Genomic DNA, 13,604 nt, shown 5'->3' with positions numbered 1-13,604 from the left:
AGTGAGAGAGAGAGAGAGAGAGAGAGAGAGAGAGAGAGAGAGAGAGAGAGTGAGAGAGAGAGAGAGAGAGAGAGAGAGGGTGAGAGAGAGAGAGAGAGTGAGATGAGAGTGAGGAGAGAGAGGAGTGAGAGAGAGAGAGTGAGAGTGGGAGTGAGAGTGAGAGAGGAGTGAGAGTAGAGGAGAGAGAGAGAGAGAGGATGAGAGAGTGAGAGAGAGAGAGAGAGAGTGAGAGAGAGAGAGAGAGAGAGAGAGAGAGAGAGAGTGAGAGTGAGAGAGAGAGAGTGAGTGAGAGAGAGAGAGAGAGAGAGAGAGAGAGAGAGAGAGAGAGATTTGAAGGATCCCATCGGCTGTATATTCAGAAACAGGATGAGATGTGTGCATGAGAATAATAAATTAAAGATTGTAAAACCCTGTCCTTGGTTGTTGGCGTACAAATCTGATTATTTTCCAGAAATCAACTATTAAACCTACTTTTTGCGAGAACATGGATTTTACATTTCCCATGCACGCTCACCACTCCTTCCAATTATAGTTTCCTATAGGCTTACTGTAGAGCAGAGCAGCCTCACCTGTGCGAGCTATAATATTAAAGACTAGAGAGAGAGAGAGAGAGAGAAGCGGGTGAATAGTCTCAGTTCGCATATGAGCACTTAAGTACTGCCACTAAAAATAACATCGCTCCGAGGCCTGCCTTTCTCCCATGTTGTCCTAAGCCGCATCCTTCTGTTCCTGTCAGCTCGACGTCAAAAAACACATCACCGCACTAATAACAGCGCTGCTCCCAATTCAGAGATTAAATTAGTAGACCTAAACTATTCAAACGACTTCAAGTCAAGATTATAAATATAAATGATAGAGAATTGTTGAACAGAGTAAAAGGTGGCACTTTTTCGCATTACATTACAGCATATAGTATTGTTTTCTACATGTACACTTCGGATTCGTAAGCGCTCAACAGGGGTCCCTGAAGTGCGCAAAGTTACAAACAACGATGCAAAATGAGACTTTAATTGTAGGCTACCTTCAAAATAAAATGTCATCCGTACACTTGGTCATAAGGTCTTTATTTTACTGCGGCCCTTTGCTCATGTCATCCCCCTCTCCCTCTCTCCCTCTCTCTCTCTCTCTCTCTCTCTCTCTCTCTCTCTCTCTCTCTTTCTCTCTCTCGCTCTCTTTCTCTCTCCTTTCCTGTCCTATCCATTAAAGGCCAAAAAGCCCAAAAAAGAATCTTAAAAAAATGTATTATTAAGGCAGGTTTACTGTATATTATATAATATGCATTTGAAGGTCACAAAATCAGCTCCTCTGTCACCTCCAGAGTCAGTTGAACAGCAAGCAGACTAAAACACTGCAGATAATGTTAAGTGATTAAAAAAGCAGCCCAAATGCCCATCAAGTTAGCAGCTAGCTAGCTTGATAAATCTGATTCTTCTCTGTATGAGACTCATTCAACTCAAAGTTGCTGAAAGCTCATTTGGTACAAAACAGGTTTTCCAATTTGAAGGTTGTAAGTTCAAATCCCACATGGATTTTTTTGTGTTTTCCTTCTTTCAGCACTCAGAGGACTGTTTCATAAAGGTTTTTCTTGTTTGAATGAGCCCTACAAACTAATCCATTAAAATACCCTTAAGAGGAAAGGTAGGATTGGCTCAAATGAAGGCCCAATTCTTTTACGTTTATGACCTTAAAGGGAGGAGATAATCAACAATCTATTTATTCATTCATTAATTAACCTGATGATTTAAATACTCAAATGGCTCAACAAAAAAAATCTAATCTTGGCTGTTCAATTGTTGTGTTTAAGTTTGCTAACTCATCAAGATGGATTATTTACCTAGTAGCCTACTCTGATTTCTCCTGTTTTGTGCAGAACATGTTACGTTTATCAATTGTATTGTAGACATGAATGAAGGAATGAAGGGGTATAAGGGGTATATGTATACTGTAGCTCAGAATCTGGCTAATATGTTTTGTCTAAGACAGTGCAGCTGTATAATAAAACAAACTTTGTTTGTTCATCCATTTATAAGCTATCTGGGTTTTCATTAAAACAAAATCTTGCAAATGCATTTTTTGTTTTTCACCTGCAGTCAACACAGAGATTGAGTCAACTGTTATTTATTGTTCTGTTATATATTGTTCTTAAGGTATATTATTTCTTTTTCTTGTTTGTCAAGCAATTCTATAGTCATAGTTCATATTTAATAATAAGCTATTGCACTGTTCAATCCCTGCACTGTTCACTTTTGCACTACCACCATTGCACACACTCTACCATAGCACCTTATCATGGTCATTGCATCACATGGTCAGTCCATACCAGACCTTAAATTGTTAACTCTTTACATTTCTGAGTGATTTTTATGTATGTGAGATATATGTGTGTATGTGTGTTTGTTGAATATTGTGTTATGGTTGGCTGAGCTACTGAATGCCTTCAATTTCTCTCGGGATGAATAAAGTATCTATCTATCCATCTATCTATCTCTCGCTCTCTCTCTATCTATCTATCTATCTATCTATCTCTCTCTCTCTCTCTCTCTCTATCTCTCTATCGCTCTCTCTCTATCTATCTATCTCTCTCTCTCTATCTCTCTCTCTCTCTCTCTCTATCTATCTCTCTCTCTCTCTCTATCTCTCTCTCTCTATCTATCTATCTCTCTCTCTCTATCTCTCTCTCTCTCTATCTATCTATCTATCTATCTATCTCTCTCTATCTCTCTCTCTCTATCTATCTATCTCTCTCTCTCTCTCTATCTCTCTCTCTCTATCTATCTATCTCTCTCTCTCTCTCTCTCTCTCTCTATCTATATCTATCTATCTATCTATCTATCTCTCTCTCTATCTATCTATCTCTCTCTCTCTCTCTCTCTCTCTCTCTCTCTCTCTCTCTCTATCTATCTAACACCATAGAAGTCATGCGGTTACTCTTTTATTTTGAAACTCTTGGCCGGATGTTTGATATCATTGTGGCTTCCTTTACAGTGATCATGACGCGCTCAGAGGATAAACCGCAAGCATCGCTGCAGTTCAGACGCTCGAGGAGCGAAACGTCCGTGTGTTTCTGCGCCACCTCAAAGAAGATTCAACGCTACACTCCTGCATGGATTACCGACCTGATGCAGCCGAAACTCGTCTCAGATAAGTAGGAACAAACTCAACCTGTTCGTTTAAACCGATTCCAGATCAGCGCCGAAAAGCGGCAAACACCAAAGTACAGTTCAAAGATTTGGCACAGCCTATTGATACTTTCGGGCAGTCAATAATTATTCCGGATAGCTGTTGGTCCTTAAGAGGTGACAAGTTTTATCTTCAAGCCCAGTGTTTATAAATGCGTGACGTGGAAGTAAAGTGCATTATTCTTGGATGAAAAAGCCCAGAGACACGCACACTTTGGGAACTAATCTGAATATAAAGCACTAGGATGTAGTTTTGTCGGACCAGAGGGGAGGATCTGGACCTCGAGAATGAACTTAGTAAGCCACCTCAGCTTACTTTCTGTGCCATAAAGACACATCAAGCCATGGGTTGAAAGTGACGATGATAGACTGCGGGGATATTCAACGTGGGAGGGAGCAGAATTTTCAGTGTTATGTAATGATTGACGGTGCCTGGTAATTAGTGGTACATCATCATTTACATCACCCTCCCCATTACCCCTATCCCCCTTCCCCTGTTTGTCGAGGAGGCTAAAGAGTGCTTGATGTATGTCAGGTGTTTCATAATGAACTAAAAGCTGCTCTTGAAGTTAATGAGCAGGATATAATCACAGGTCAGTGGATAAATTGATATTCTGCTTATTCCTTTTGTATATATTTTTTTGCTCAGAGAGCCATTTAAGCAAATTCATTACATATCTTTGATCAGCCTCATTTAGACAATACTTACCTCTGTCACCCCCTCCCCCATCCAATCTTAGTCTGTTTTATAAAAATTTTGCTTCACGAGTTATTATTCATCATGATGCCCCAAACTCTTGACCCGCTCCGTGCTGATTTGGCATGGTCTTTCAAAATGACTGTGACTTCAGGAAAACAGACAATCAACAGTGTCTCTTTGAGCTTTGAACTCTGTTCTCGGCATTGCAATGTTTTTAATGGCTACTAAGATGCTATAATGCTCATTTTTGCCCTCAGATTTGGGGATATGTAGTCATTCTGAAATTCTCAACCTCTTAATCTCTGTGACTTCCCGTTTCTGAAGATCTGAAGCCATTAGTTAATCTTCACTAAAGCCTTCGTTGGTCCCTCCCTCCCCCCCACTCATCAGGGCTGGTGGGGGGGGTGGATCTCGGCCCCAACGGGGTCGAAACTGTGGTGGTGGCTGGTGGTGGTCATACCCCCAGAGGCAGGGCTCCCACCATGGAGACCAGCCCAGAGAGCCCCAACCGGGCAGTGGAGTACCTCCTAGAGCTCAACAACATTATTGAGAGCCAGGCCAAGCTCCTGGAGACGCAGCGCCGGCGCATCGAGGAGCTGGAGGGCCAGCTTGACCAGGTTAGCCAAGAGAACCAGGACCTGAGGCATGATCGCAGCCCACGGACGCCTGCTTCAGACACTCCCGAACAGAACCACAACCATAGCCAGCCTCTGTCCCTCCCCATCCATCATGGCGGTGGTGGCGGTGGTGGTGGTTTTGGTGGTGGCGGCGCTGGGAACGGTAGCACTTCGACGGCTCAGGCAACAGCTGCATCAACCGCAACTCCAGGGCCCAGCAGGGAGAGGAGGATTCACACCAGGCTGACCCGAGGTCTCTCCTGCGGCTCCTCCACCAACGAGCGAGACCGGCTCGAACGCACCGACAGCACAGACACCAACGCCAGTTCAACCATACGGAGAAAGTAAGTTATTTTCTAACACAGAAGCCTCGTCTAGTGGTTTGATCTTCCACCAATGAATGATGGCTTCATGTCATATCACAGGAATGTCTGTGATCTTGTCCAAGTTGCTCTAAATTGTAGTGATGACCACATTCTGCACAACATCCAACGTGTGACACAACATGTATGTGCTAAGGCCACATAAAGATATGAAGCTGCAGCCTTTTCTAGTCAGATAATCCTCACAGAAATGGCTCTAAACCTATGAAGGGATTTTTTTTACACGCCACCATGAGGAAATATGCAAAGTGCTAGAGGATTATGGGTAGAGTGTGTAGAAGTGCGGAAGGTGTCCATTTCATCGTGCTGTGTGTGATGTTTGCCTGCAGAGGGTTGGATTTGTGTAATGATCACAGTGCATTATGTGAGGTGCGTAGGAGTTGCATCGTAGTATGCTGAGGAAAATTCGAGTCCAGGCAGGAGGGTTGTGGGTCTTTTTTATGGTCATCTGAACTTTCTGGACCAGTGAAGCCCTTCTGTATGAAAAATCCGCCCACTGTTTGTGTTGTGTGTTTCTTTTCCTCTTCACCCTGAACTGTAGGCTGGTTGCTTTTGAGTAGAGAGTTTTCTTTTTACTCACCCCCCAAATTCAAGGCTGAAGTTAAAGTGCTGCAAACACAGCTTTGGCAAACAGCAAGTGCATCTGTCCTCGCTTTCACTTAACCATGCACACACACACACACACACACACACACACACACACACACACACACACACACACACATTTTGCTTACTATCTGTTTTCTTATGGCCCCAATCCTCTTGTCAACGATTGATTCAGACTTGACCAAATCCCTTATCGATTACAGTTATCTTTTTCTTCGCTGTCTGCCTCTCTCCGGCCCTCTCCCATCATCCCTGGGGGTGTCTTAGTCATTAGACAGAAGCACATATTAGTTATTTATGTAGGTATTAAATGCAGTGATGAATTGTAAATGTAGATTGTGCTGATCCTCCCTTGGTAATTGCCTGTAGCGGTTGTAGCTGACTTTGGATCCAGGCTCAGACAGGCGTATCATATGAAGTGTCACATTTAATAAAGAGTCACCCGCACAGCAGAGCCGGATTCTCCCTGTCTGGCTGGGACTCAGCCTAACCCAAAATTGGCCTATTAGCTCAGGTCTGCAACAAAACCCTCTCCTCTGATCATGGATCAGATATGAACATGAATTTCTTCATCGTCAGTGCCAGTGACACTGTAAATATGGCTCAGATCAGAGGAAGAGACAGAAGGGAGATGTGAGAGAGGCACGGGGAAAGGAAAAAGATGACAAGGGGGAGGAAAGTGACTGGGCAACCTTACTGAGTGGGCCTCAGTCTAAAAGAGAAAAGGTGGAACACACACACTGATTTGCCATCTGTCAACAGGGTGTGTGTAAGAGAGGGAGAGGGGAAGTCCGGGCCAGAGAAGGCAAGGCTCTGAGAGCTGCCTTTGTTTTTGTCCAATTAGTTTTTGTTCCTCCAGGAGGAGTCCTTATCTCTGCCCTGCGCTCCCTGTTCCTCACATAACTCACAATTTTGATTCCGGACAAAGGAACTGAATGAACTGTCCCCATTTCTTTTAGCCATGCGTGCAGCAACTGCATCAAAACAAAGTCGCTCCTCTCCTCTTCGTTCTCCTGGCGGTACGCCATAAACAGCTGTCCCCAAATGCTACCCTATTTCATTCCTCTCCCCCCTGTTAATGGCAGTGTGAACAATGTGAGTCTGAGGCCTTGGGGTGAAAATGATTTTCGACATAACCTCCTCCAAGAAGTAGCAGGGATGAGGGCATCGCCGCAGCTCGCTGTGCATGTGGCAGATGTTTTTTTGTTGTTGTTATTTTGGGAGAGGTCATGCAAGTGCATTTTGTGTGTGTGTGTGTGTGTGTGTGTGTGTGTGTGTGAGAGAGAGAGAGAGAGAGTGTGTATCTGTATATATCTATATAATGTATGTGCTGCTGGTACAAAAATGTGTGAAAGAGGGTGGTAGGTACACATAGAGTGCATGAGAGATTAATCCGTGTGACCAGAGTATAATTACCACTAGCCCAAGGGTGATAATTACTGCTGTGTGTGTATATGTGTGTATATGTGTGTGTCTTTTTTGTGAGTGTGTATGTGTGCACTGTAGGATATCACCTGGAATGTCCATTATTAGACAGCTAATGTGAGCCTGCAGTCTGTCGTGTTGCAATGATGTGACAGGCCTCGCTGCATGGGTGAGAGATTGTATCCTTCATCATGTGCTGCGTGCATGCAGCTGTCCTCATAGGGTGAGAGGCAGGGGCATCTAGAGGTCTTAGCAACAGCCCCGGTGGTGCTGATACTCAGAGCGCTATTATTATACAACGGCATCAACCAAAAAAGAAAGAGGACCCGAACCCGAGCTGTCTTTTAACTTCCACTTCACTGTCACAGTGGGAGTTCTCAGAAGCTCCGAAGAGCCCTGTAAAGGTGCTTGTGTCTCCGCTCGTCTCTCTATTCCATCATCCCTCCATCTATCTCCTTCTCCACGCAGGGCAATGTGGGTCGTGTGCTCTACTACTCTCTCTGAAATTTACTCTCATTCTGTTTGGGGAATATGGAGTACAGTAATGGACTTTTGTTTCTGAAGGTGCTTTATTTGCTAATTGTGTGCAGCTCTACTACACATAACCTTTACAACCCCAATCCACTCCTTCTTTCTCTCCCGCTCTCTCTCTCTATCTGTCTCTCTCTCTCTCTCTTTCTCTCTCTGTCACTCTATCTTTCTAACTCTCTCTCACATACCCACGTACACACACTCACTCTCTCCCCCTCGCTGTTTCTGTTTCCCACTGCTGCAGATATGACTCAGAGAAGCTGAAGAAATTACTTTTGTGCTATTCTCTTTCTCTTCCCCGCTTTGCTAAGCCGCTCTTATTCCTGCTATTAACTGAAGCACAGTTATTGTTCCCGATTAAGTCGATTTGAATATTCTTTCTTCACGCTAATGAAGAGCTCATAATATGTGTTAATTTTGACTAGCATTTTACCTCCTTTGGTAGCTAAGATAGCGCAGATGCAACTTCGAGTAGTAAACTGGCCCCTGGCACATGTGTGGATAAGCACAGCAGTACTGACCTGCTCCAAACAGTCTGTGTGATGTGATGGGAGGTACTGTAATCTATCCTCTCTGGACTCACCATGAAATACAGTGAAGCTGCCATTTTCTCAAGAACCCAATCCTGCTCCTCTTTATATGATCTATTTTTAGGATACGTAGTGGATTAAACAATGTTTAATTTGGGCCCAAATTAGCATATCACCAAAAGTGCTAATGATTACTGTGATGCCACGTAGCTTGATGTAAATTTAAATGATGGATGTGTGTGTGGGAGGCACCTGTACGTGGGTGGTGTTTTTTTGTCTTCTTCTTGCAGTGTTCATGGCTTCATACAGTGTGTGCAGATGGAAAATCTTTTTTCATTTATATTTAGTCGCATGTTACCCAGGATTCACGAGGATACATATAGTCCAAGTATTAGTGGCCCAATGAAAAGTAAGAGTCTGCATTTCATCCCCATAGTAGACTGACCAATGGCATCGGTCTCTCTCTGCAGATGGTCTTATTGATCACAATGAGGCGCTCAGGATTTTAAGCTTAATGCGCAAACTCTAGTTTTTTTATTAACATGCATATTACATGTAAAGGCAGAAGGATTCAGAGGCTTTCCAGTTAGATTTGATATGTTACTGCGGTGTCACATTTCATCTATTTTGAACCGGTTCTTGGCAGCATACTGTATACTTCATTGTACATAAATGACTCGATGTGGCAACAGAAGCAGCACGTCAGCAGACAGACAATAAAACTCATGGTTTACCACCTACAATAGGAAGAGAGGAGTCTCAGGCTGCATATTGTTATACCTATAGACCTGACCTTGCCTCTGCCTTCCTTAAAAAATAAGACACCCATGCTAAAGTTGATTAAAAAGAGGAATAACAAAATCATCTTTTGCAAATTGATCTTAATGCCTTAATTAAAAAAAATGAGGAAAAATCCAACCTTTAAGGACACCAATTTTCTTTGTGAATGAATAATGTATCGCAAATAAATAAATGTTCTTCCTTAAAATACAGGGGGCATAAGTAAGTACACCCCTATGTTAAATTCCCATAGAGGCAGGCAGATTTTTATTTTTAAAGGCCAGTTATTTCATGGATCCAGGATAATATGCATCCTGATAAAGTTACCTTGGCCTTTGGAATTAAAATAGCCTCACATCATCACATCCCCTTCACCATACCTAGAGATTGGCATGGGGTACTTTCCATAAAATCATCTCTCAATGCAAATCAAACCAGCTATTAGGCTAACTGAAATAAAACCATGCCAATCTCTAGATATGGTATTTTTATTCCTCTTTTTAGTCAACTTTAGCATGGGTGTCCTAATTGTTTCACATGACTGTAGCTGTCTACAAGTAACTTTCTCTCACCCTCTCCTATCTATACCATCACATCAGACGTTCTTGATGAACGGTAAGGATACAATTGAGTAGCTGTAATGTACATTTTTTCACAGGAAGTGAAATGCTCTTGGACCTGGAGTGCTGTGAGAGATATAGTTGCTGTGGAAACTGTAAAGCTGTCCTCCAGGCAGTTACAATATTGCATTTCCGTCCGCCCATCCTCCCTCCATCCTCTCCACCTCCAACGTATCTCACCTATCCAGGGGTGGGAGGGGAGGAGTGGGGTGGGAGGAGAGGAGTAGGGTGGGGGCAGCTAAATACCCTGATCCTGACACAACCTCCAGCCCCCCCAGCAGCTGTGTACAGATAACAGTTGTGTCCGAACAACAGCCATGGTTAATTAGTGCAGAGATTAGCGGTCTTGCATTGTCATTAGCAAGGAGGGCAGATCGCTAAGCCTTCTGTCCATTCATCAGTGGGTTAAACATCACTGTGGATCTAATCCTACCGCTCTCCACCCCCCCATGTCCTAGGGTTTCCACATCATACCGCTCCCTCGAGCAGGTCACCATTTAATCAACACAGGTGCATTTCCATAGTCTTCTCCCAGCTGTTGACTATGACTTTATTCATTGTCTTTAAGGTTCAAACGCAGATAAGTGGCACTTTTGAGGCAGGATGTTTGTCAAACACTCATGCACACGTTCTATGGAGCAGAATAGGGAGACTGGTTACCGTGGGAACGCTGTGAGCTCTTCTGTGAAGAACTCTGTGGGCGAGAGACACAGAATAGAGAGATGGAGAGAAGTGAAGAGAAGAGAGGGTAGGAGTGGGAGCAGGAGCAGGGTGAAAGACAGAAACAGGATTGAATGACGGCTTGATGGGGATGGATGAGAAATATTGAAGACAGATGAATGCTGCGGCGTTTAAAAATGTTTGCACGTTACAGGTTCTCTTTCATTGAAAAGTTGGGCTGTGGTTCCTCTGGCCGGCAACCAAACTAGTCATCTGCTTTATGACCGGGATCTGTTTCTGACTTTACAGAATATTCCTTTGGTGATCTGCAGGGATATCATTTTCTTGAATTACTCCTTCAATGTCTCCCACATCACATTTAAATGAAGTCTAACTGTTCTTCATTGGATGAATCATATCCAGTTGAAATCAAACACGCGCGCACACCTATATGCAAGCGCGTGCACACACACACATACACACACACACACACACACACACACACACACACACACACACACACACACACACACACACACATACACAGAAAAACACACACACACACACACACACACACACACACACACACACACACACACACACATACTCACACAGAAAAACACACGCACACACGTGCAAACTAGCTCACAGGGCACATCAGGTGCCTGGTGTGCGTAGTTGACTCGTAACTGTGCCCCTCCTTGTCAGTGCTCTCGCCTGGCACTCCATGCCAAACGCCCACACAGGCAGTCCGCATTGTTGCCAAGCAGCAGGAGACTCAAGCTCACATTGGAAGGGAAGGGGAGGGGGGTGGGGTGTATAAAACATGCTTAACTTTAGGCTACAACGCAGCGTGTGTGGTTATCAAATGTCTCTGTCAGCAGGAGTCAGGCGGGTCACACGCTGGAGGTGGGATGACGCAGTGCGCTCCCACACTCTTATTTCATAGACAATGGCAAAAATAAGACGAGAAAAAACAAACAGTGAAAGCTCAATTTGAAGTGGGTTGTACCAAAGCTGAATTGGACGGACAGATTTTCAAATTATAATATTCAAATTATACCCCCAGAAAGGCCATGTGGATGGTAATGGAAATGCTCTCTGGCCGTGTGTAAGCGTACAGAAAAAGCCCTCCACGAGCGGGCAGGTCATGTCTTCCTGTGATCACAGCAAGTGTGCCTTGCTCCCACTCTCCTTGCTCATCTATACATAGACTCACCTACGCGCTGACACCCCCATGCCACTGCACAGGTTCGAGGAAACACTGATTCTAGCAGCAACCATTACTCCCATCCTGTTTCCATTTTCACATTCCTCCTCCCCTCTCCGTCCTTCTTCTACACTCCTTTCCTCCTCTCTTGATTATTTTCACCCTTGCCCTCCTCCATATTCAACCTCTCCCACTCTCATGTAGCTCGCTCTCCTCCCACTCTTCTTCCTGCCTCCAGCCTCTGTCAACTCACTGCTTTAAATACACGCCACCTCACACATTCTCCCAATGTACCACTTTTTCCTTTTGGCTTCCGGTGTCCTCTCTGCTCATTAACAACACAAACATCCTTTGACTTTGATTCATATCTTGATCTCTTCTCTTTATTACATTATCTGTGTGTGCCTGCTAATGACCGAAAGAGAGATGTATACATACTAAAAGTGTGTGTGGGTAGTATTTGTTTTTAGTTTTTCTATGGAGGAGTAGAAGAAGGCGGAGGGCGATTGGGGAATTGTTTGCTTTTTTAATGACACTTAGGGATTCAGGCATAACTGCTCATGAGGCAGAAATCAGATCTAAGATGAGCCTGTCAACACTCACCACACTGGGGATAGTTAGCGCTGGTAAAATACAAATCTTGGCAGTGCAAGACCACACTGTGTGCATAAGCATAGCTCAGGCTCACATAACAGTGCCTCTGCTTCTCTTCACATCTCCATCCAAAGCTGAGCAGGTCAGCGGGTTCACTTATCTCAGAATATTTTCTTTCTCCGTGTTACACAGACCGAATACAGAGACATTAACAACACACACATCACATCTTGTCAGGATATTCGGCCATATAGAATCTGTGCTTGTAAATTAAGCCTAAAACTTCCCAAGGCGCTGACTTGTAACCTCTGTGTAATCTTTCTAAATAGGAACGAACAAGGCACTCTTGTTCCACACTCTGCAGTTAAAATAGCCACTGACAGCGTATTCTCATGTAATTGGAACTTTTTATCATTTGCGCTAAGCAAACGAGTACTCCGCCTACATGATTACATCTTGAAACGCTCTAATTTTTACCACTCTCCTCGTTCCCCTCTGTTAAGAAATCCTTGAACTCTTGCTAACAGTCCTGTTTAGTGTGCCAGACATTCATAAGGCAGAGTCAATTTTATATCCTGTCAAAATGAATTGTATTTGGGTTTATGATCAGTAGGATTAAAGGATAAGGCTGTTGATACTCTGTACTTTTGTTATTTTTAACAAATCCTACGAAAAGGTCAAAACCAACAGTGCATTAGTCTTTCTCTCAATGTTTCCAACTTCCCTGTGGCTCTCAGGCCCGAGCCCATTTTTCCAGAAGATAAATCTTTAAACCATCAATAAGTGATTTCTTTTTGGCCACTTGGGGGCAGCTGAGACAAGTTCTGAACACAACATTATCATTTATGTGGAGTCTGGCTACCCGTCCAATATTTACTCTCTTTAAGCTCTGCTTTTGGTCTCTAACCAACTCCTGAGGGAAATATCTGGCTCTTTAGCTGCTAAATGCTCCACTATGTTCACCAGCTAGTCTCCAACTGTGTCTTTTTGATGCTAAGCAGATATTGTACAGTGGGTTTTAAGAGCTTTTTCAATGAAAACAGCTGCCTGCTGCGTCTGAAAACGACTCTATGAGAGCGGTGAAAGTGAACCAAAACCGTAAAGTTGCTGGCCAGACAGCTAAACAATGAACTAAAACTCACTTTAGCTGCAGATTCGGGTGATAATTCTGTGTAGGGTCATCACGACGAGCAACCCCTTTCACATTGTTGTTTGATACATAAAGATATTGAATGTAGCCACTTCAAGAAAAGGTACATAATTTCAATTTCCAAAAAGGCTCAGTAATTTCCTAAAACAGCTGGGCACTGTCATTTTTAGCAGACGTTACTCAAACAGGAAGGAGTAACAACTGTATTTGTTGGGGACTATTTTCAGCCGGATTTGGTGCATTAGTGAGTGTCTACGTCAGCAGGAGGGTGTTAGTGGGTTTGACTCAAAATAAACTACAGTGCCCATGTTCGTGGTGATGAAGCAACATGTTACCCAGTGCAACAATGTGGCTAATTGATATTCTTTTAATAGTTTTTGGACACCAATAAATGTCTACGGCACAGACGGAAATGAGACTTTGGCTACACATGCAACACTTGTTAGTAGGATCAAATTGTTTATTTGTCTTTTTATCGACAATAAGAAAAACGTATCCTGCAACATAATTGCTTGTAGCTTCTAATAAAATTAGGTTTCTTTGATGCAACCGTTGTTTTTCAAGTGGATAACACATTCTGAAATTCAGTTTGGTCGCCTCATCTTACACAGCTGGCCAT

At 43.5% G+C, this 13,604-nt stretch overlaps 1 protein-coding gene across 1 annotated transcript in view; it reads left to right on the top strand.

The window, feature by feature from the left end:
* Window positions 1–3,043: 3,043 nt before the first annotated feature.
* Window positions 3,044–13,604, top strand: part of iqsec2b (IQ motif and Sec7 domain ArfGEF 2b) — a 28,925-nt gene continuing 18,364 nt past the window's right edge. The window contains 1 exon segment of the mRNA XM_078255585.1: window positions 3,044–4,840. Within this exon segment, the coding sequence (XP_078111711.1) occupies window positions 4,362–4,840 (479 nt within the window). The 5' untranslated portion in view covers window positions 3,044–4,361.

This window comes from Sander vitreus, chromosome 7 (genome assembly GCF_031162955.1).
Source record: "Sander vitreus isolate 19-12246 chromosome 7, sanVit1, whole genome shotgun sequence".
Lineage (NCBI taxonomy): Eukaryota > Metazoa > Chordata > Actinopteri > Perciformes > Percidae > Sander > Sander vitreus.
Note: the sequence above shows the minus strand (reverse complement) of the source record. Positions and strands in the feature narration are given on the sequence as shown.